Source organism: Thermobia domestica, chromosome 1, assembly GCF_964235325.1.
Source record: "Thermobia domestica chromosome 1, izTheDome1.hap1.1, whole genome shotgun sequence".
Lineage (NCBI taxonomy): Eukaryota > Metazoa > Arthropoda > Insecta > Zygentoma > Lepismatidae > Thermobia > Thermobia domestica.
Genome location: NC_137454.1, coordinates 244,227,678 through 244,254,000, shown reverse-complemented (window position 1 = coordinate 244,254,000; position 26,323 = coordinate 244,227,678). Strand labels below are relative to the sequence as shown.

Below are 26,323 nucleotides of genomic sequence, written 5' to 3'. Positions count from 1 at the left end.
CAATTTTATTTACTATTTATAAATATATATTTTATTAACAAATCTCCACAGTATGTGAATAATTTTTCTGAAAAAAAATATATATGGTGTAATTTACTGTATGGTATGCGTTCTTTTTGCACAATTTTCCAACCACATTTCATAAATAAACGTATCATTAATAACCTAACATTATGACAACTCGTTCGAAGGAGTAGTTTACTCTTAGGGTGAGCTTTGCCCCTATGGTTTTCCCATTAACGCCTCAGGCAATTTTGTTCACATCTCGTAAAGAAATGTTTCATTAATAAATTATCATCCAGCATAAATCGTTTATTCCAATAACATACGGAAGAAGTGGTTTTCTCAAGGGATGAATTTTTGCGGGACAATTTTCTCAGTAATGACTGAGACAAATTTGTTCTAATTTCAGTAAAAATATTATCTGTAGTAATCTTACAATAACTCGCTTGTTCCGAAAAGAAAACCCTGCTCCCACCAAATAAACTTTGTGGTGGACAAACACAGTGTGCGTGGGTTTTCTCGGGCTTTTCCCGTTTCCTCCCACTTTCTTCATTACACCATTTCATTCATCTCTCATCATCACCGTCTCCTTTAGCCTAACCGGCATAAACATGGGACGTAAAACTCAAAAATTTCATTTTCATTTTTCATTCCGTCAATATGATACTTGTGGCTGCTTAACCGTATACAGACAGTTGATCCATGGAAGAATCGTTAATAATAATAATAATAATAATAATAATAATAATAATAATAATAATAATAATAATAATAATAATAATAATAATAATAATAAATAACAGAAACTCGACAAATATTCTTGCAAATAATAGGAAAAAGTTTGCGTCACACTGTTCACTTTGCTGGACACACCAGTGTGCCGCGTTATACCGATTGTGGCACACTGGAATATAGGGTATGGCTGTTTAATTTTTCCCAACTATTCCAACTGCTTCAATTGAAATGGATCTATAATAACAAGAGAGTGAATTTAGTCTTCTTACCCTTCGATTTAGAAATAAGGTTCGCGAGAATTTCATAAAAGATTAATATACTCAGCATTGTATATAGTAGTTTGTTTTATTCGAAACTACATACTTCATGCAACTATTTTTGATTGAAATTATTTAAAATGAAATCTTTAAGTTTTACATCCCACATATATGCCGGCTAGGTTAAAGGAGACAGTGATGATGAGAAATGAAAGAGATGGTCGAATGAAGAAAGTGGGATAAAACGGGAGAACTACGAGAAAACCCACGAACACAGTGTTTGTCCAGCACAAGGTTCACTTGGCGCGACCGTAGATCGAACCAAGGACACCATGCACCAGAGGTGAAGGCTCTACCGCTGAAACACCGTGGCCTCTAAAATTATTTAAAGGAGAAAGGGACTACTTTATGAAAACTTGATGACGAACACATTTGTTATGTTAAAAAAAAATACCAGCTTTTCGTGAAATATTGCTTATAGACAGGGGAGGATTAAGGCTTTTGGGGACCTAGAGCCGACTATTTTAAGGGAGCCCTATGTTAAGAATAGTTCCAGTGCATAAATTTTCTTTGCTGCCTTCCACAGCCTCATAGGCTTATGGAACTACCGAGAACTATGCTGTAATATTTGAATGTGCTCCAAGTTTACAATAATTAGTTTAGTTAAATTCATTATTAACAATTAAATAATTGCATTCATTATTAACAGTTAAATGCTGCTGAATGGAAAGACTTAAATCTAGGATACCACGAGCGTAACGAGCGTGAAAAAATTAGCATCGGTCTGAAGCCTATAATATAATAAATTGATTACTATATTTTAGTGTTAAACAGAGGGATTTTAAAGGGTCCCGTGAGCTTAGGGCCCCGAAGCCTGGACTCCACTAGCTCCTCCTTTAATTTGCTAATGCCTATAGATTATAAATTAAAGGGGCCGGGACGGGTCCGTTCTAAAAATTCCGGCCCTTGCAGACCTCTAGCCCCTGTGTATATGCTATCTTTGAAATACAGTAGAGTTTCGCTTATCCGACATAAAACATCCGGCAGGCAGAACGCCGGATAATATGGATGTATTAAGGAAAAACCTATTAAAAGTCAAACTATGATATAATTTTACATATTACGCATCTAATAATCATGTTTTGCAAGAAACAAATATAATGCATTGACTCAGTGACGTATCCAGCGTGGGGTCATGCAAGCTGTGCCTTTCTAAATCTCAAGCACTTGTTAATAAACCTAATTTTTTCCTTTTGAGGTTCTTTTATATCAGATTACTTTGAGTCAGTGTCCAAACTGTGGGCAATGCGTTGTTGTTATAATTCTAACAAGTAACACTTTCCAAGTGTAACTCTGATTTTGATAAAATTTGGCAGGTAGATACTACACATAAAATAAACAAATAAGTTTTTTTTATTTTTTGCGAAAAAACGGTTTTAGGGGCAAAAGCCCCATCCAAAATTTTGAAAGTTGACGCCCGAAAGGCAACAACAAGTGAACCAAAGTGAACGAAATTGTGCACAGATATTACAAACGTAAAATTAGGGAATACGTGTTTTGTATTTTCTTGGAAAAAACGGTTAGTTAGGGCGCAGACCCCTCCAAACCTTTGATCATGAAATATCAAAAGTGCTAGTAGCAATATGTCAAATGTGTGTAAAGGACATGAAGAATTGCAACGACACTTTGTGTATGAACAATACGCAAAAAATAAACAAATACGGTTTTTGTTTATTTTCTGCGGAAAAACGGTTCTAGGGGGCAAAAGTCCCAACAGAAAATTTTGAAAGTTGACACCTGAAAGGCAAGAAAAAGGGAACCGAAGTGAATGAAATTGTGCATAGATATTGTAGACGAAACATGAGGGAATTCGGGCTTCGTATTTTCCTGAAAAAACGGTTAGGTGAGGTACGGACTCCTCCAAACCTTTGATTATGAAATATCAAAAGTGCTAATAACAGTATGTCAGAAGTGCCTAAATTTACATGAAAAATTCAAACAAAAGTTTGCGTTAGGACAATAAGCAAAAAATAAACAAATACGGCTTTTTTAAATTCCTGCCTCTACAACATTTGAGAACAATTTCATTCACTTCGGCCCATTTCTTCTTGTCTTTCGGGCGTCAAATTTCAAAATTCTGGGCGGGACCTTTTGCTCCCTAAAACCGTTTTTTGGCAGGAAATAAAAAAACGCATTCGTTTACTTTTTGCGTATTGTTCATACACAAAGTGTCGTTGCAATTCTTCATGTCCTTTACACACATCTGACATATTGTTACTAGCACTTTTGATGTTTCATGATCAAAGGTTTGGAGGGGTCTGTGCCCCACCTAACCGTTTTTTCCAAGAAAATACAAAACACGTATTCCTTCATTTTAAGTCTGCCATATCTGTGCACAATTTCGTTCACTTTGGTCCACTTGTTTTTGCCTTTTGGGCGTCAACTTTCAAAATTTTGGGTGGGGCTTTTGCCCCCTAAAACCGTTTTTCCACAGAAAATAAAAACACGTGTTAGTTTATTTTATGTGTAGTATCTACCTGTCAAATTTTATCAAAATCGGAGTGTTACACTTGGGAAGTGTTACTTGTAAAAATATACCGTAATGCCATTGATACCAGGTGGAGTTAAAGAACACTTTTAAATGGAATTACAATTTCGTTTCCGTTCTGTTTATAACATTACTGTATTAGAACGATACACTCATTGCCATTTGCTATTTTTGTTATGTGATATACGTAGCAGACAGTTTTCCTTACATGTCTCTAGAAAATATTTTTTGATTTCGTTTGTGTTACAATGCAGTTTGATCGGTTTATAAATGAAAAGTAAGAAACGTTTAAGAGAGATACAGAACTGTTGCATTATTATTATTATTATTATTATTATTATTATTATTATTATTATTATTATTATTATTATTATTATTATTATTATTATTATTGATATTTTTTATATTTTTGAAACATTAGAATTACGTGCTTACAAGGATTCGTGTGGGCCCCCTCCGAAAAGAAAAGTTGGATACGTGCCTGCACTGAATGATAGACGTATGAGTCATGGTATAGACTGTCGTGCTAGGCGATCGAAGCATCAAAAACAGACTAAGACCACAACTTGCAGTTCTTCTTGCCGATTGATGCTGCTTTTTACCTGCTATGATATGTCGGATAATAATGTGGAATAAACGAAGGTCGAGACCATGGCCTATTGGTGTTTCATGCACCTAAACCTGTAAAATATTTGTGCCGAAAACATCTTTCACTCACTAGCTAAATTTGTGGGAATGATCGTACATCTTGCCTTATAAAGTATAGTCTTATAAACAATATATAAAGCATGCTGAAAACCTAAAGAAGACCAAATTCAATAATTTTCTACAGTTTTCTCTTTTAATAACGGGAAATTTGTTTATTTCATCACGATAAATCACGTTTGATACTAAGATGTCTGTTTCTGTCTATATATATTTTTCATACTTTATCGGAGACAAATTTGTTTTTTTTTAAGAGAAGAGGATGAGAAAAGAAGCCATACAAAAGCATAAACTGAAAGCATTCACTATTACTAATAGTACACTAATTCTAAATAAATACGTCATCAGAGGAAACAAAAAGTTATTTTATTATTATATTGTTTCGGTTCTTATTAACATAAACATTATACACTTTCTACGATGTTTTGTAAAGAAAAAAATGGATAGGATCGGATGGGATTCGATCTGGTGTCAAAACAGTATAAGAATTACCAATCCGCCACGCTAACCACTTCAGCACACAGACTTCCTCTTGGTGCCTGTCTTTTTCTTAACAAATAAATGCTCATGGTTATAGAGCATGTCACTTCCAAACTTTAGAGAACAGTTTTTCTCTTTGTTTCTATTTCCGTACAACATCTTGGTTACAGAAACTAATTTATATTTGGGATACAATTTACACCCTAGATTTAAGCCAATAAATGCAATATTTTACTCCACTTTCCAGTTTCTTGATTCAACTCTCCCATACGAATTCTGTTATTCCCTCTGCAATCGCGCTCTGCTCTGCAAAAAATCCCTCGAAAAGATTATTGCCAGTATACACAAAACCGAACATAATTTTGTTTTTTGCTGACATTTTTATTATTTTATTATATTTTTTGGAAATATCTCCTTAGATGGATTGCTTTCTATTATCTCCACTTACTAATAACTGAATTTTACCGATAAACATAAGGAAAATGGAATAATTGCGACAAATCGTGAGTTACAGTATACGCGCAATTTTTTTTGCGCATGGGTGTACCTATCGCACTCTCATGCAAGTCCTCAAATTTGAATGCAATTAAAAATATGTGGGATAATTGTAGCATCCGGGTATAATGCAGAATTGATTTAATTTGATTTTCCGTTTTGCGTCCCTTTCAGCAACAAGGCCATATGAGATGTGAACCTACAACTTAACGTAGGATCCGAAACACATCAGTTTTCACCGGGAATCGAACCTGGTTCTCCCATGCCAAACGCGCGTGCACTAACAGCTTAACCACGAGAGAGCTAAAGGAATTGGTATCCCCATACTTTGCTGTAATAATAGCATCTGTTGATGAACAAATGGATTTATATTCATTTGACATACCTGCAACTTTGAGTGGGATTACTTCCAAATAGAATCCAGGCTATCTAGGGCATAGGCAGTGTTATGGGTATTAGATAAGTTCTACAGGGATGACTCATTTGCTGTCCGGTGTGATTAGTCACTATCTAATAACGTTATTGGCTTTCTATTGTAGTTTATAAAATAAAATCAAGCTAACTAAAGAAACAGTGAAAGAACCACAGAAATGATAGAGGCCTAATTCCATAACAGTCTTTGCAAAAATTGTGGATTGCAACGTAACACAAATAATGCAAGAAGTGGTTATAAATGCTATGACGATTCTCGCAAACTAAACGCAAATTCTGGATTGCGTTGGCTGAAATTGGTACGGAATGAGGCCCCAAATATCGTCTACGACAATTTTAAGACGTTAAATTACGTAGTCAGAAAGTAAATTATTTACTTACCCATGACAATGGTAATATTGGCTTTTCCTTTAATCTTTGTCACCTCATCCTTAATTATATCAATTATATTCTGCTTTATTTTCCAGCTAGACCGATTGTAGTTCTTGAAAGAAAGACATTACTTTATTAGAACAAATTACAGTTCAAGTTATGGCAGAAACGCATATATTTTAATCACTCTCGACCCTAGCCATAGGAACTAAATACACAGTTCTGTTTGATTGGAGTTACTGTTTCTCGCCACGTAGCATACATATAGCACACAGAAAACGCCAGTTGCTGTCTGTCCTAGTAGCTGAGTATGCTAGCAAGCGGACTAGTAATGAAAATCACTTTTGGCGTGGATTCAAACCAGTGATGTGCCGCAAACTATAATTTTACGTCTACGCGATTGTCTACTGTAATCTATACGTAATCTACATTACACCTTTTCCCGTGTAGACTATGTAGACAACCACTATCAAATGTAAGGAACAATTTCGTTGCTCGTTTGTTCATATTTTCTCATTCAGTTGTTTCACTTCGGTGCAGCGAGCATTTTTGCCGATCCCAAACGTTTCAGCATTCTTGCCAATTTGATGTCGAGAACAGAACCCAAACAACCCCTGCGGGGCTTCTAACCCGTTCCTACTACTACTACAACTACTACTACATTAGCTGTGGATCTATATAGTACAAGGGCAACGTACTACTACATCATTTGCTGTGGATCTATATAGTACAAGGGCAAACTTATTTTAATGAAAGAAGTTTAATGAAAATTTTTCAAAAATGATCGCTAAATCACTTTTTGAATATTATTTTTAATCTTATTTTAACGAAAGAAGTGTTATAAAATTTTTTAAAAGTAGTAAAAAACTGTCAGTAGGCAGGATTTGAACCCACGCCAAAAACATTTTCTTTAGTAGCATGTTGCGCTAGCCCACTCGGCTACCAGAGGCAACACCACTGACTGTTTACTTTGTGCTATATGTAGATCATGTCTTGTGATATCGTATCTGTATCGACCAATCAGATCAGATGATATCTGAAACGTTTGAGATCCGCAAATATTCGTGCAGCGAAAGATTAGGTAAACAAGTAACATATAAAAAGTAGAGGGAATTATCTAATCTGCATGTTTACTCTGCTCTGCACATACCACTTCCTTAGATTTTCTACTTCGAGCACTGCTTTTATAATGAAATTTACAAAACTGATTTTCACCTGTGGGCTTTCAGTCTTGAATCTGCTGTATTTGCTAATTTTTTCTTGCATATTTTACAAAATGCATAATATTTTTCATTTCCCTTCATCAAGACGAAACTAAGTATTCGAAAGTTACTATTCGCTGGTCTAGGCATTTTATTTTGTACGCAATTTCGCAAGGTAACGACAAAATAAAGCTCCTTTATTGTTCACGATGCAATATTAAATTACGTGTTGTTGACATATTCTACATAGTCTACGTTGTTTACATTGTCTACGCATAGTTGACACGTAAACGTAAACTATCGGTTTTTACGCGTAGACGCACATCTCTGGTTCAAACCCAGCCCAAGGAAAGTTTTATTTTTTAAAATTTAAATAACACTTTTTCATTAAAATAAGATGAAAATAATACTCATTTTCCCTTGTACGTAATATATAATGCATAAATTGTGCTTTTTCCACCATCTACCTAGAGATTTCTGATAGCCCTTATAAACAATGGCATTATAAGCCAGCAGGTGAGTAAGAAGTGGGGTCCTCGCGAAGCGAGGAGTCGTAGGCGGTAATCGAGAGATAGAGAGGGGAGGTGCCGGAGGCACCAGGAGGGGGAAAGGCCTTGCACACAACTTTACTGATAAAAAAGTGATTCACTTAGAAACATAACAGAGCAAGGGTCAGCGAACGCAGGGAGTTAGAAGGCCCGCAGGACTCGTTTTGCTCCACCTTGACCCTCATGATAATAAGTCACACTAAGGGTAGTGCAACTTCGAAGTAAATCTAACCTCACCTGCTTTCTTGTGACCAACTTAAAACGGTTGGCTAGGATAGCGCGTGAAAAAATGTCCGGCAGAAAACTGAAATTAGGTAGTTATATTAATGACATGGGATGGGAAAAGTAACTGGTTTTAATTTCAACTAATGGTCTGATTTCAAGAATAGTAATTGATACTTAATTTTTTATTAGACATTTGTTAGTTCTAAACTACAATTATTATTTAATGACCCTATATGAAAGTACGTAGCATGTATCATAATGAATATAATTTGTGTTTGACGTTCCAATTAAAGCTAACGCTAAAATATTGTAGACAAAATATACAAATCAACCTTGTATTAATTTTTTTTTTATAATTTTGAGCTTCAAAACTTGTAAAGTGTTTGTAACGAAAAAATGTAAAGTAATTTTAATATGCATTGTGGTCCCGTGTAATCGATCTCGATTAACTGATCCTCCAGGTTAACTGAATCGCTAAAAAATAACAAGAACGCTTTACAGGAACGCCCTAACAAGAACAAGAACGCAAGAAAGAGATTTCAAAAGAAAATATTATTCTTTTCTCGAGTTGAATTAAAATGCATTATTTTAGTCGTACAGCTTCAGTTTACCAGTGCTATATTTTAATGTTTAGTTTTGAAAACATGATTTGTTGCCAACAGCATATATTTTAATTACGCTCGACCATAGCCATAGGAACTAAATACACAATTCTGATTGGTTGGAGTTATCCGTTTCTCGCCACGTAGCATATATATAGCAAAAACCAAACGCCAAATGCTATCTCTCCTTCTAGCAGTTTGCCGTGAGCAGCAGTGTAGGGAACATCGCTGTGGTGTGTCTCCGATTTCAACGAGCATTTTACGTTCGTTGGTGTTGCTTGAGTGAGTTTTTGAGCTGTACTTCAGTTGTGTGTTCTTAGTATCAGAAAATACAGTGTAACAGTGTAAACTAACAGTTTAATACAAGTGACAAGCAGTTTATTTAACACAGTATCCCGAGTTGTGTTTTCAGCCATGAATAACCTACGGAATAATACTGTGCGGCTTGCATTTGACAAGACGACCAAAAATATCCGGCCTTCGGTCGCGCTCATCCAAAGTTGGTTAACTAACGAGTTACAGCTTTCAATCCATGATCTTGAAGCTATTCAACTTGACAATGATGATTATAGCTTATATTTAAAATTTAAATCGCAAGAGAATGTTGACACATTTTTACGACGACACCCGGAATCACTGGATTTCCGCCATGAAAATGGAACAGTAAGTCAGGTCAAAATTTCAAATGTTAGTAACAGTATACTCGTGTACGCATTTTGGATCTCCCGATGGCAATTAGTAACGAACAACTCAGTGCTGTGCTTTGCCCCTTTGGAAGGGTCATGTCAATAAATGAAGAAATGTGGTCGAATACCCTCCCTTTTCCCATTTACAATGGCAGTCGTATTGTGCAAATGTGTTTAGGAAAATAGGGCTATAATCCATCAAAAATTGTGGTACGGGGTTGTCGTATACTGTGATGTATCAACGTCAACCACCCACATACTTCATTTGTCTGGCTCTTACACACATCGCAAGCTCCTGTTATCGCAAAACGAAAGCTCAGGTGCCTTCAGTTCCCGTTACTGGATTTAAGATGACCGACCTTTCCTCTGAAAACATGCCCACCACTCCGAACTTTTATCTGTCTTTCAGTGCTAAAACGATGACTAATGAGCCTAATGACCAAAACATGGAATTGGAACAAACTTCAGTTGCCCAGGATGCTAATCTCCTTGCTTATAAGGACTTCCCCCCCTTTTTCAATTCAACCTGAGCCACTTGTCACAACACAACCAGAGCAAAGGAAACAAGATAGGGTGTCACCTGTGAGCAATCCGTAAAATTACGAGAAACACAAAACGCTGTGCATACTGTTTCTTCGTCTGACTGCCCACGTTTACATTATATGAACATAAACATAATGTTTACAAATGTGTCGGGGAATCCAAGGTTTTACAGGAAAGTGTTTGCCCTGTGTTATTTGTTTACTTTTTTTAATTGTCTACACATTGTTCATGCAAGCAATCCGTAATTCTACTTCACGATCTTATACCTCATTAAATATTCGAGGGATTACTAGTTATAGTAATCGCAATTTATTACATAGTTTTATTATGGAAACATCGCCTGAATTCATATTAATGCAAGAAGTAGTGTTTCAAATTTTTGACTTCCTCCCTATGTATCGAGCCTATATGAACGTGGGCCCTCAGCACCGAGGCATGCAATATTATTTAAACGAGGTGTCGAGGTTAAGAATCTTGCGTATCTTACATCTGGCAGGGGTATCGCCGTAACTTTTGGAGATCTTACTCTGATTAGTATTTATGCCCCGAGTGGTTCAAATAATAGGAATGCAAGAGAACAGTTTTACAATAAATATATTTTACCATTATTCCCCACTATTCCGAATAAAATAATATTGGCTGGGGACTTTAATGTTGTAAATCGTGGGATAGACACTACTTCGAAGTTCATTCACTCCCCTATTCTCCAAAAATTAATTTCCTCCTTCAAACTCAAGGACACTTGGGTTCAACATTGCCAGGATCTTCAGTTTACATATAAGATTTAAAATCTAACTTAATAGCTTCTGTCACCCATATTCATTTACAGATTATACCATTCAGTGATCACGCAGCACTATTCTGAACATGCAAGCACAACCTAGGTGTTTAGATTACTTACGGCAAGACCCCGTGGAAACTAAACAATCAGTTACTTAATCATGCTGAAACGAAATGCATCTGTCGTACGAAATGGGAGTACTGGCTCAGACGTCATTACTACCCAACTTTAAATGAATGGTGGGTTAAATACGTTAAGCCGAAAATACAGAGTTTCTTTTAAATTCCAAGGTGCTGAATTACAAAGAGAAAAACGAGAGTCTCTCATATCTGTATCAAGCTCTCTAAGAGTTATGGTTCCTCCCAAATTCACTGCAAAATATGATAGCCATTAACAAAACTAAGGCTTGGATTAAACAAATCCAGACTACTTCGGTCAGAAAATATGCTCATGATCTGCCTGCGGTTATCTTCCCGATGAACATATTACCCTGTATCATTACATGGTTCAACATAAACGTCGGGTTGCCAAGGTTATTGACGAAATAAATCATGATAATCGAACGATCATGTCACTCCCAGAGATACAGCAAGTTTTTTACGATCACTATACGAACTTATGCGCAAAACATGAGGCACCTCAAGATGGGTACCAGAAATACCTGAATCTCTCCCTTCCCGTCCTGTCGGACGGGAAGCGCCAGTGCTTACTGTCACCCATCACTGAAGAGGAAATAAGTAGAACGCTGGCTCAGTGTAATCATGACTCCAGTTCTGGCGGAGATGAATTATCAAAAGTATTGGGATATAGTCGAGAAGGACATGTTCACCCTATATAATGAACTGTTAAAATCTCCGAACTTTCTATAAAATAAAGGTCACGTGATATTTCTTCCAAAATCTGCAGGCGCCACAGATGAAACGCAATATAGGCCCATAACCTTGCTAAATACCGATTTAACATTGTTTACCAAAATTTTAGTGCAGCGCCTGCGCAACCTCTTTGCTGATAAATTTAGTCCTTTTCAAGCAGCGTTCAATAAAGAAAAAAACCTGTATTATGCACTTGCGAAGATCCAAGATGTAGTAGAATACTTTCTTTTCGCTAGGAAATTGGCCTGTCCTATGTGATTCGACTTTCAAAATGCCTTTGATCACTTATCACATAACTATCTTCTTTTAGTGCTCAGTGTGTATAAATTTCCGCTTAGCTTCCTTAACGTTATCTAGCAACTGTACAGCACGGCGACAGTGCGACTACAGATATTTTGTTTTCTCATTCCGTCCATTTGACTAAAAAGCGGGGTGCGACCATGTTGTCCCATGTCCATGTTTCTTTTTGGCCTTGCTCTTGAACCTCTTTTATATAAGTTGGCTGCGTATATACAACCTCCGCTTTACGACCTACAAAATCTCTCCGTCACGATCTATGCTGATGATGTGAATATTAGCTGCAATTTCACCACATCATTGCCCAATTACGACAATTCAGTAATATTAATGGTGAACATATCAATTTCTGTAAAACAAAAGTGTTGACATTTCATAACTGGAAATGAATGGCATCCCACAGCCCTTCTCAACTGTTGAAATAGTAGATCAAGTTAAAATATTGGGAGTTACAGTAGTTGTGGTCCCGTTATATTGCGTCGAGTCAGCAAAAATTTTTGTGACGTCATAGGTCAAAGGTCAATGACCTTGGCCCGGGGTCAATGACCGAGGGGTACCTAGGACCACCCCCTCTAAATTTTGGCAGGGGTACCTTGGCCCACCCCTTAAATTTTGGCAGGGGTACATAGGACCACCCCGCTTAAATTTTGGAAATTGCCAAATCTAAAAATTTGGTATGGTAGCCTAGGACCATAGTATGTACCTCTATCAGTATTCGGGGTCTATGTCGTTCCCTTTCATGGGTAAAAAATTGCCAAAAAGTCAAATTTCGGGGGTTTTTGACCTAATTTATCCCCTTGGATGAGGTGTTATTACCTTATATAGTTATATGGGCGTATACAGGGGTTCATTACCTTTCATAAGACATGGGTACATTAATGCACCCCTTGAAAAATTTGGGAGGGGTACCTTGGCCCACCCCTTCAATTTTGGAAATTGCCCAATTTCAACATTGGGTATTATAGTACCGGACCCTAATATGTATTATGATAAATTTGGGTGGTCCACCTCGTTTCCTTCTAGGGGTACACAATTGCCAAAATATAAACGTAAGCAATACGTTATACCACGTGTTTGGTTTTTGGTCGATTTTATCCCCCTTGATGAGGTGTTATTATCCTATATAGTTATATGGGCGTATACAGGGGGTCCATTCCCTTTCATAAGACATGGGTATATTAATGCACCCTTTAAAAATTTGGGAGGGGTACCTTGGCCCACCACCTAAATTTTGGAAATTGCCCAATTTAAACATTGGGTGTTATAGTACAGGACCCTAATATGTATCATGATAAATTTGGGTGGTCCACCTCGTCCCCTTTTAGGGGTACAAAATTGCCAAAAATGGTTTTTGGTCGATTTTACCCCCTTTGATGAGGTGTTATTACCTTATATAGTTATATGGTCATGTATAGGGGTCCATTACCTATCATAAGACATGGGTATATTAATGCACCCCTTGAAAAATTTGGGAGGGGTACCTTGGCCCACCCCTTAAATTTTGGAAATTGACCAATTTCAACATTGGGTATTATAGTATAGGACCCTAATATGCATTATGATAAATTTGGGTGGTCCACCTCATTCCCTTCTAGGGGTACAAAATTGCCAAAATATAAACGTAAGCAATACGTTATACCACGTGTTTGGTTTTCGGCCTAATTTATGTGCTTGGATGAGGTCCTATTACCTTATATAGTTATATGATCATGTATAGGGGTTTATTACCTATCATAAGACATAGGTACATTTGTGCACCCCCGGGAGGGGTACAATGGTCCACCCCTTAAATTTTGGAAATTGACCAATTTAAACATTTGGTATTATAGTACAAGACCCTAATATGTATTATGATAAATTTGGGTGGTCCACCTCGTTCCCTTCTAGGGGTACAAAATTGCCAAAAATATAAACGTAAGCAATACGTTATACCACGTGTTTGGTTTTTGGTCGATTTTATTCCCTTTGATGAGGTGTTATTACCTTATATGTTTACATGAGCGTATACAGGAGTCTATTACCTTTCATAAGACATGGGTATATTGATGCACCCCTTTAAATTTTTGGGAGGGGTACCTTGGCCCAACCCTTTAATTTTGGAAATTGCTTAATTTCAACATGTGGTGTCATAGTACTGGATACTAATATGTATCATGATAAATTTGGGTGGTCCACCTCGTTCCCTTTTAGGGGTACCAAATTGCCAAAATATAAACGTAAGCAATACGTTATACCACGTGTTTGATTTTTGACCTAATTTATCTCCTTGATGAGGTCCTATTACATCATATAGTTATATGGTCATGTATAGGGGTCCATTCCCTATCATAAGACATAGGTACATTGATGCACCCCGGGAGGGGTACAATGGCCCACCCCTTTAATTTGGAAATTGCTCAATTAAACATTTGGTATTACAGTATAAGACCCTAATATGGATCACTATAAATTTGGGTGGTCCACCTCGTTCCCTTTTAGGGGTACAAAATTGACAAAATATAAACGTAAGCATTACGTTGTACCACGTGTTTGGTTTTTGACCTAATTTATTCCTTTGGATGAGGTCCTATTACCTTATATGGTTATATGGTCATGTATATGGGTCCTCGCTATCATAGTACATGACCTCAATATGTATCATGATAAATTTGGGTGGTCCATCTTGTTCCCTTTCATGGGTAAAAATTGCTAAAATATAAACATAAGCAATATGTTGTACCATGTGTTTGGTTTTTGGCCCAATTTCTTCCCTTTGATGAGGTTTTATTACCTTATATGGTTATATGGTCATGTATATAGGTTCATTTCCTATCATAAGATATGGGTACATTGATGCATCCTTTAAAAATTTGGGAGGGGTATCTTGGCTCATCCACTCGGTTTTAGAAATTGTTTAATATAAGCATTTGGTATCATAGTACAGGTCTCCAATATGTACCACTATAAATTTGGATGGTCCACATCGTTCCCTTTTCATAGGTAAAGAACTACCAAAAATCAAATTTCGGAGGTTATTGACCCTATTTAGCACATTATATGGGTATGTACAGAGGTTTATTACCTTTATATGTTTATGTTCCCTTTTAAATTTGGGAATTATCAAATAACAAAATTCGGTAAACGTTTTCTAGGACCCGTTGGTATTCCTCTTATGGCCAAATATTCAAAATTTAAAGGTTATTGACCGGCTTTATTATTGAATAAGTACAGGATTTATTACTTTTTTCATAAGACACAGGTGTATTTGTGTACCAGTCTTAAATTTTGGAAGGGGTACATTTCTTATTGTCGTATCAATAATTGGTAATTGTTCATTGGGTAAATCATTACGATCACGTGATCGGTTATTGACCTATGATGGGATTAGGAGTCCAGGACATTGGTACATTGAAACTTTTGTAGGATAATTTGAGAATGCGTCATTGGTTTTGATTATTCCCGCCAAATATAAACGTAAGCAAGACGTTGTACCACGTGATTGTCCTTGATGAGGTAGTGTACAGGGATTCATTTCCTTTGTTGTGGTACTTCTTAAGTTTGAGTACACACACACTTCTAGAAAACAGTTGGTTCTACTCAGGTAAACAATTGACGGACATTATTGACCTTATTGAACATATAATGATATGATTAACTCTAAGACTTAGGTATATCAAGAGAAGTATTCTTTAAATTTGGGAATGGTGATAAACAGAATTTTAACATAAGGTGCGAAATTTGAAACAATACATTGAACTTTAGTCACAGCTCATAGTCTAAGATCATTGGTGGTGATTGATTTGAAATCTGATAGCTAACCTTATTGAATCTTATGACTCATAGACGAAAGGCAATACATGCTACAACAGTTTAAAATTTAATCATAAGGTGATGTAATCTGACACTAGCAAAGTTATTGTGTATGCAATTTGATTGGATGATCACTATCTTTCCTGCAATCTGATTGGTTGATCACTATCTTTCGTGCAATCTGATTGGTTGATGATTTTCAAATCTTTGCTGTATTCAGTTTTAAGTTTGTTTAACATTTAAAAATCTTGGTTTCGTTCAACATTTTGCACTCACTGATAAATATGATCAAAACCGTTTATTTGTTAATCGAATAGTTAAAAACCGGTTAAAGTTTGACGGTTAACCGTGAAACGTAAAATTTTTTTGCTTGAAACTTTTTGTTTAAAAATTCTTGCTTTCAAATTTTTGTTTGATTTTTTTTGTTTCAAAATTTTGTTTGACATTTTTCGTTTCCAAATTTTTTGTTTCAAAATTTTTTGTTTAAAAATTTTTCGTTTGAAATTTTTTGTTTGAAAATTTTTGTCCGAAAATTTTGTTTAAAATTTTTTGTTTGAAATTTTTCGTTTCCAAATTTTTTGTTTGAAATTTTTTGTTTCAAAATTTTGTTTGAAATTTTTTTTCGCTTTAAAATTGTTTGAATTTTTTTTTCGTTTGAAATGTTTTGTTTGAATTTTTTTCGTTTCAAAATTTTGTTTCAAAGATTTTTTGTTCTAAATTTTTGTTTCAAAGTTTGGTTTGACATTTTTAAAAGTTTGTGCACTCATTAGTAAAGAACCGGAACTGTTTAGAGCAAAAACCTCTGGCAACATGTGGTGCAATAGTACATGTCAGAACATGATAATGCAACGTCATCAGTTTTGCATCATATATGAGTATCATTCGAGTTAGTATTCATGATAACATCATCATGGCTACTTGTCTGCAGTTTCTAAACACACGTGATGTGATGAAATCATTTACCAAGATTACTGATTTACAACAGAATGTACCTTATAGAATCTTAGCTAGCCAAATGATCCCTACAAAGTTTGGATTAAGAATCGTAGTGAAGCTTGAAAATGATAAGAATATAATTTTACCAGCAAGATATTTACCCATGGAAGCATCAAAACAAGAAGAACTACTGCGTTTCTTAAATACTGGATCTGTATCTTTATGTTACAAAGGATTCTTGGGTCGAAGTCATCAACTTGAATTTAGTACACAGCAATTGTGATGAAATCATGAATCAGCACATTTCTTTCCAATGACGTCAGCCGTAGTTGTATGAATTTGGTTGGTCGGCATGACGTCAGCAACTGTGATGAAATCATGAATTCAAACGTCAGCACATTCCTTTCCAATGACGTCAGCAATAACTATAAACCAGCAAATACAGTGTCATCCCACGAAATCATTTGAGCAAGTGCTTTTCAGGAGGAAAGATGTGTACTTCTAACGATAAAGAGTTCATCTTCGCAAGCTATTATCCAATAAATATATTTCAAACAAAACATGTGATGATTGGTATCAGTGCTAGAACATTTGAACCAGTGATTCGATTGGGCAAAGCAGAACAATTTGGTGTACAATTGACCTGTGAAGAATGGCAAATATTATGTTCACGAATCGACCAAATGAACGATTATTTTCATGATGAGCTAAATGTGACCATAGTCAAATCATTAGGCTCAAATCATGAAGTGGTGATGCGTACAGTCCTCGAAGAGAAGATGGTGCTGTTACTTAAAAAGAGTACATTTCATGTCCCTCGCAATATGGTATATCTAACGGAAACAGAATGGAACAAATTTATCAGCGTATTTCAGTGTGTGAAACATGCAGTGGAAGTGTGCAACAAAACTAGTATATTCCTGAAAAAGTACTATTTTCAAAAATGTGTTATGCATATTGTACAACATGTATCTAGATATTGTGATGGTTGTCAACACCGTTCGTGGGTGCATACCTGTATTGATAAACAGTTTATTTGTGATCAAATGGACATTGAGTTTCCACCAATTGATATTGCATTAGACCTTAAAAGACTTCAACTGGAATTAAAATTATATGCTAAAGACAAACTAGTGCAAGAAGTTCAAAATACATTGTATCGACAATATCCAGAACCACTATATGGTATGGATGTATGTGGAGTGTAATAAAATGATCCATTTCAATGAATTGTGTTTTTTCATTTCAAGTACAACCCCAGGTTCTGACGTGTACTATTGCACCACAATGTTGTCAAAGGTTTTTGTTCTAAACAGTTCCAGTTCTTTACTAATGAGTGCATAAACTTTTAAAAATGTCAAACCAAACTTTGAAACAAAAATTTAGAACAAAAAATCTTTGAAACAAAATTTTGAAACGAAAAAAATTCAAACAAAAAATTTCAAACGAAAAAAAATTCAAACAAAATTTTAAAGCGAAAAAAATTTCAAACAAAATTTTGAAACAAAAAATTTCAAACAAAAAATTTGGAAACGAAAAATTTCAAACAAAAAATTTTAAACAAAATTTTCGAACAAAAATTTTCAAACAAAAAATTTCAAACGAAAAATTTTTAAACAAAAAATTTTGAAACAAAAAATTTGGAAACGAAAAATGTCAATCCAAAGTTTCAAACAAAAAAATTTAAAAACTTTTTAAATGTTAAAACAAAACTTAAAACTGAATACAGCAAAGATTTGAAAATCATCAACCAATCAGATTGCACGAAAGATAGTGATCAACCAATCAGATTGCAGGAAAGATAGTGATCATCCAATCAAATTGCATACACAACAACTTTGCTAGTGTCAGATTACATCACCTTATGATTAAATTTTAAACTGTTGTAGCATGTATTGCCTTTCGTCTATGAGTCATAAGATTCAATAAGGTTAGCTATCAGATTTCAAATCAATCACCACCAATGATCTTAGACTATGAGCTGTGACTAAAGTTCAATGTATTGTTTCAAATTTCGCACCTTATGTTAAAATTCTGTTTATCACCATTCCCAAATTTAAAGAATACTTCTCTTGATATACCTAAGTCTTAGAGTTAATCATATCATTATATGTTCAATAAGGTCAATAATGTCCGTCAATTGTTTACCTGAGTAGAACCAACTGTTTTCTAGAAGTGTGTGTGTACTCAAACTTAAGAAGTACCACAACAAAGGAAATGAATCCCTGTACACTACCTCATCAAGGACAATCACGTGGTACAACGTCTTGCTTACGTTTATATTTGGCGGGAATAATCAAAACCAATGACGCATTCTCAAATTATCCTACAAAAGTTTCAATGTACCAATGTCCTGGACTCCTAATCCCATCATAGGTCAATAACCGATCACGTGATCGTAATGATTTACCCAATGAACAATTACCAATTATTGATACGACAATAAGAAATGTACCCCTTCCAAAATTTAAGACTGGTACACAAATACACCTGTGTCTTATGAAAAAAGTAATAAATCCTGTACTTATTCAATAATAAAGCCGGTCAATAACCTTTAAATTTTGAATATTTGGCCATAAGAGGAATACCAACGGGTCCTAGAAAACGTTTACCGAATTTTGTTATTTGATAATTCCCAAATTTAAAAGGGAACATAAACATATAAAGGTAATAAACCTCTGTACATACCCATATAATGTGCTAAATAGGGTCAATAACCTCCGAAATTTGATTTTTGGTAGTTCTTTACCTATGAAAAGGGAACGATGTGGACCATCCAAATTTATAGTGGTACATATTGGAGACCTGTACTATGATACCAAATGCTTATATTAAACAATTTCTAAAACCGAGTGGATGAGCCAAGATACCCCTCCCAAATTTTTAAAGGATGCATCAATGTACCCATATCTTATGATAGGAAATGAACCTATATACATGACCATATAACCATATAAGGTAATAAAACCTCATCAAAGGGAAGAAATTGGGCCAAAAACCAAACACATGGTACAACATATTGCTTATGTTTAAATTTTAGCAATTTTTACCCATGAAAGGGAACAAGATGGACCACCCAAATTTATCATGATACATATTGAGGTCATGTACTATGATAGCGAGGACCCATATACATGACCATATAACCATATAAGGTAATAGGACCTCATCCAAAGGAATAAATTAGGTCAAAAACCAAACACGTGGTACAACGTAATGCTTACGTTTATATTTTGTCAATTTTGTACCCCTAAAAGGGAACGAGGTGGACCACCCAAATTTATAGTGATCCATATTAGGGTCTTATACTGTAATACCAAATGTTTAATTGAGCAATTTCCAAATTAAAGGGGTGGGCCATTGTACCCCTCCCGGGGTGCATCAATGTACCTATGTCTTATGATAGGGAATGGACCCCTATACATGACCATATAACTACATGATGTAATAGGACCTCATCAAGGAGATAAATTAGGTCAAAAATCAAACACGTGGTATAACGTATTGCTTACGTTTATATTTTGGCAATTTGGTACCCCTAAAAGGGAACGAGGTGGACCACCCAAATTTATCATGATACATATTAGTATCCAGTACTATGACACCACATGTTGAAATTAAGCAATTTCCAAAATTAAAGGGTTGGGCCAAGGTACCCCTCCCAAAAATTTAAAGGGGTGCATCAATATACCCATGTCTTATGAAAGGTAATAGACTCCTGTATACGCTCATGTAAACATATAAGGTAATAACACCTCATCAAAGGGAATAAAATCGACCAAAAACCAAACACGTGGTATAACGTATTGCTTACGTTTATATTTTTGGCAATTTTGTACCCCTAGAAGGGAACGAGGTGGACCACCCAAATTTATCATAATACATATTAGGGTCTTGTACTATAATACCAAATGTTTAAATTGGTCAATTTCCAAAATTTAAGGGGTGGACCATTGTACCCCTCCCGGGGGTGCACAAATGTACCTATGTCTTATGATAGGTAATAAACCCCTATACATGATCATATAACTATATAAGGTAATAGGACCTCATCCAAGCACATAAATTAGGCCGAAAACCAAACACGTGGTATAACGTATTGCTTACGTTTATATTTTGGCAATTTTGTACCCCTAGAAGGGAATGAGGTGGACCACCCAAATTTATCATAATGCATATTAGGGTCCTATACTATAATACCCAATGTTGAAATTGGTCAATTTCCAAAATTTAAGGGGTGGGCCAAGGTACCCCTCCCAAATTTTTCAAGGGGTGCATTAATATACCCATGTCTTATGATAGGTAATGGACCCCTATACATGACCATATAACTATATAAGGTAATAACACCTCATCAAAGGGGGTAAAATCGACCAAAAACCATTTTTGGCAATTTTGTACCCCTAAAAGGGGACGAGGTGGACCACCCAAATTTATCATGATACATATTAGGGTCCTGTACTATAACACCCAATGTTTAAATTGGGCAATTTCCAAAATTTAGGTGGTGGGCCAAGGTACCCCTCCCAAATTTTTAAAGGGTGCATTAATATACCCATGTCTTATGAAAGGGAATGGACCCCCTGTATACGCCCATATAACTATATAGGATAATAACACCTCATCAAGGGGGATAAAATCGACCAAAAACCAAACACGTGGTATAACGTATTGCTTACGTTTATATTTTGGCAATTGTGTACCCCTAGAAGGAAACGAGGTGGACCACCCAAATTTATCATAATACATATTAGGGTCCGGTACTATAATACCCAATGTTGAAATTGGGCAATTTCCAAAATTGAAGGGGTGGGCCAAGGTACCCCTCCCAAATTTTTCAAGGGGTGCATTAATGTACCCATGTCTTATGAAAGGTAATGAACCCCTGTATACGCCCATATAACTATATAAGGTAATAACACCTCATCCAAGGGGATAAATTAGGTCAAAAACCCCCGAAATTTGACTTTTTGGCAATTTTTTACCCATGAAAGGGAACGACATAGACCCCGAATACTGATAGAGGTACATACTATGGTCCTAGGCTACCATACCAAATTTTTAGATTTGGCAATTTCCAAAATTTAAGCGGGGTGGTCCTATGTACCCCTGCCAAAATTTAAGGGGTGGGCCAAGGTACCCCTGCCAAAATTTAGAGGGGGTGGTCCTAGGTACCCCTCGGTCATTGACCCCGGGCCAAGGTCATTGACCTTTGACCTATGACGTCACAAAAATTTTTGCTGACTCGACGCAATATAACGGGACCACTACTACTGTTACGTTTTCTAATAGTGGCAGTATCCACTATGAAAGGATTTGCGATCCATCACTGAATAATGTGCGCGGGTTGTGTCTCCAACAAAAAATACGAAAATTAGACCTTATCCAACGTATTTGGTATGTAAATAGTTATTTGTGTGCAAAATTATGATATTACGCGTACATACATCCGATATCATGGCTATATCTTCGCAAAATTCATTATTATTTGTTGGTTTATGTAGGCAGGACATTATTCTCGTATCACACGTGACACCCTTACTCTACCTTGGAAACAAGGGGCTTACAGTTCATTTCAATACGTGAGAAATTTAAGGCGTCATCTGAACCAATAATTATAAGCAATATCAATTTCCTGACAGCATTACACATCAATGGCTTTCGTGCTGGATGGCCCCATTTCCGACACCTAACCCCTAATATGAAATACTTCAAACACGCCCCTGTGTATATGAAACAATTCGTACAAGGTTGGTCATATTTTCCTCTCTTGGATTCTATCAATTATTTCAATGTAAAACTTCTAGGTCAGTACTTAGTTGCCCCTTTGTACAAAAAAATGGTTCCACATATTCAGCAAAAGTTTCCCACAAAAAAAACTGGAAGATAATATGGCACAGTATGTACAATGTCACCCTTTCAATGTAGGTAAAAACTACCTGGTATATGATTGTGAATGAGCTTGTTCCTACTAATGTTAAATTAAAACATAATGATGCACTACAAACGCATATACGTATGTCAACAGTGTGCTCAACCAGATACGATTGAACACAGACTGCTATTCTGTGCTCAACCACCTGATATCTGAAAACGTTAACATGGATGTTAAGTGTCATCTGCCGTTTACATGACACTGTGTTTGACCATCAGTGTATACTGTTTACAGAATATCGTTTTTTTCGATCACAAAACACAATACTGTCACCCGGCTAATTGGACAATCACTTTTTTATATAATGGACACGTATCCGTGTGGTAATATGTTTGATTACATAATCTTTCTGAAAAATGCTTGTAAAAGAATTTTTGTGTAGTGCGAAAACAAATTTTTGCTCATTACTTACAAATCTTGTATAATGAATATATGAACTGAGATGTTATAAGTTCATGTAATGTAAACAAATGAAAAATAAAAAATAGCCAGACGTGCTAGCGATCGTGCTAGTAATGAAAATTGGTTTCGGCATGGGTTCAAACCCGGCCTAAGGATTTTTTTTAATTTTTTGAAAAAATCATAAAAACTTTTTCCATTAACATAAGATGAAAATAATACTCACTTTCACTTGTACGTAATATATAATGTATAAATTGTGCTTTTCCACCATCTACCTAGAGATTTTGATAGCTCTTATAAACAATGACATTATAAACCAGCAGGAGAGTAAGTGGAGCCGTCGCGAAGCGAACAGTTGAAGGAGGTATTTGAGAAATAGAGAGGGGGAGGTGTCGGAGGCACCAGGAGGGGAAAAGACTTAGCATACACAACTTTATTGATAAAAAAAGTGATTTACTTACGTTACGAAACAGGTGAGAGAGTGTCAGCGAGTGAAAGGGGTTAGAAGCCCTGCAGGGCTCGTTTCGTTCCACCGTGACCCCCATATGATGCAACTTTGATATAAATCTAACCTCACCTCCTTCCTTGTGACAAAACAGTTTGGCTAGGGTAGCGCGAGAAAAAAAATATGCTTACCAACGTTTTTTCACGCTGAAAATACGTACGTGTATCAAATATACAGTACTGTATATGTATGAAGAAACATTTCTTCCAGTTTAACCGAAGCATTATGGGACTCATCAAATTCAGTAAAGCGGAACTGTAGTGTAGATTGGTTTGCTCTCCTTTTAAGATCTTATGAGCTGTTTAATATAAAAGTTTCGAAAATGTAGGTTTAAGGAAGTGATTTGACATAAACAGAGACGAGTAGATAGGTGAAATTAACAGTAGCTACACACCATCGAATATTATACGGATAATAAAATAAGTGTCGATTTCCGATTGCCGGAATTGTCGATTTAAACTGAGAGTGTATATATATATATATATATATATATATATATATATATATATATATATATATATATATATATTTATAGTAAGGATCCCCACTTCACAACACAATCACATGCTCATAAACGACACGTCCTAATAGTTAATAGTCCTAATAAGCAGATGATGCACTAAAGAGGAAGAAAGAAGACGACCCACCGAGAAGAGTAACCAAAACAAGACGAGCCACTCGAAGAGAACATATAAAAGAGGAACCGCAGAGGAAGCGAGCACAGGCAAAGGATATATCCTTTGTCCTTGGAAGCGAGCATCAGTCGACCACTAATCGCAACCTATCCTAATAACCCTGAAGGCTGCTCTGAATCGAAGGGGTTCTCCTAACCACAACTCTACCCTGGAGGCTGCAATGAAGCAAAGGACTATACCTTAAAAATTACAGTACCTAAAGAAGGCTGCTATGAGCTCCGGTCTCCTAGAACCGCATCCTTGGACAACCCTGAAGGCTGCTATAAAGCGAAAGGGTTCCCCGTACGAAATGATATAGCCTTCAACCTTGGTCATAATAGAGACTTTGTTATAAGAACTTTTATAAACACAAAAGAACTATTTTATAATAAAGTAGTGAAGCGCTAAATCTCGGTCCATTATTGACTCTACCTATAATACATTTCATGGTAATAGGCACGAAATTTTTGTACGGGACGCTCTTTTTATTAACTTTTTTAACAAGTACAAAATTAATTAGTTCAGTACCAAATTTTTTCTAAGTTCTATTTTTCTTCTTCATCTTTTCCTTTTTTACCTTTCTTGAGTGCGATTTATGCGGAAACGAGATCTGGTAAACAGACGTATAGGTCAGGAGGAAATAATAATACAAATTTTAATATGACAGCGGGTGCATCTAATATGCCTTTTAGCATGCCTCATCTTACGAAATATTCAGAACATGTGCATGTGGACCCAGACAGATTTTTCATGTTATTCAATCACATGGCAACCATGCAGTCATGGTCACCAGCCAAAAAGAAGGAAATTTTAGCAATATATTTACAGGATACAGCATTATACCTAGTATTGCAACCTAAGAACCAGAATTAATTCGGAACATAATCCTATGAAAATTTAAAATCTAAATTAGTTGCATTAAGCAGGCCGAAAACTCCATCATCTCGTACAAAGCGGAACAGGAATTATTTCAAGTTCAGCAGGGAATAGATGAACCTATGGATTCGTTTTTTTTTTTTTTTTGCCTAAACTCCGTGCAATTAGACTATTAATACCAAACGCGTCAGAAGAATAGAAGATTCACCACTTTTCTTTAGGACTACAACGAGATTTTCTCAAAAAAAATTGCATTAGAAAGATTTCAAACCTTGGACGCTTTACAAACAAATCTGAACATATTAGAAGCCGCCAATGACATTTTACGAATAAGAGATCATGTAGAGTTATCACAGACACTGTATACATTATAGGTCAATATACGGTCATCATATATATCAGCAAATGAATAAAAAATGACGTATCCTATTCAACAACCATACTATCATACTTATCCTATACACACGCAACCTGCCATGCATCCATTGCAGTTATGTACCTGTATGTCAGCAACAATTTAATACCTATTAGCCTAACCTAACTTTAAAATCCTCTCAACCATTGGCACCTAGTCAGCAAGAACATCTCCAAATTGATCACGAACCAAAGACCGTTCCTCACCAGGAGGAACAACATTCTCAAACCGATTATTCCGCATTGGCCAATAAAATGGCAGAGTTATTAGTGATAGCACAGTCAAGCTATAGAAATCAACAAATTGGAGAACGCGGATATAGAAAGAGGAAAAATCAATATAACAATAATAAAGAAAAAAAAGACCCTCCCAGAACAGTCAACTGGCCACACATACAGAGGACCAAATATTAGTCTGTTCTGTAAGTAGGAAACAGGGACATGGAGCTTCCACATGTTATAGACATCAAAAAACGCGTGAGGGAGCCCCTTGACAAGGGGACCGACAGCCAACATTGTCCAAATTATGAGGAAGGAAAAGCAGAAATCAGCAATTATAATGACACGTGTAACAGAAAACGTGCACGTGCAGAGCACGTGCAATGAAATTCCTGCGACGGAAAACCAATCAGAAAATTTGGCAGATCGGCATGAAAACATCACTTTAGAAGACGAAACTAGATCAAATTTCATAATCAATACCAAATTAGGACCACAAAAAGCGATAGTCGATACAGGGAGTATAATTTCAATTTGGCCGTTAGATTCTATATAGTCACCGGCGCGTAGCATGGCTGCTCAAGGTCACAATGAGCTGGTGGATTCGAGCTTTCACATTATTCTGTTGCAGGGTTGGCAAGGTAGTTAGCTACTTTGCATTGCAGAATGTACGTTGCAGTGCATCAGAGTTATGAGGTATGCGTCTGTATATAAAACACAAACATAATATTCTAGTAAATACGCGAAAATATTGTCACTCACATGCTAGGATTATGTTTATCTTACACAT

At 36.0% G+C, this 26,323-nt stretch overlaps 1 protein-coding gene across 2 annotated transcripts in view; it reads right to left on the bottom strand.

The window, feature by feature from the left end:
* LOC145667354 (apyrase-like) overlaps positions 1 to 26,323 on the bottom strand; it is a 155,222-nt gene that overhangs the window by 101,158 nt on the left and 27,741 nt on the right. For both annotated transcript variants that reach the window (XM_081734909.1, XM_081734911.1), the window contains exon 4: positions 6,037 to 6,139. In XM_081734909.1, coding sequence (XP_081591035.1) covers positions 6,037 to 6,139 — 103 coding nt within the window. The remainder of the gene's footprint in view (positions 1 to 6,036; positions 6,140 to 26,323) is intronic.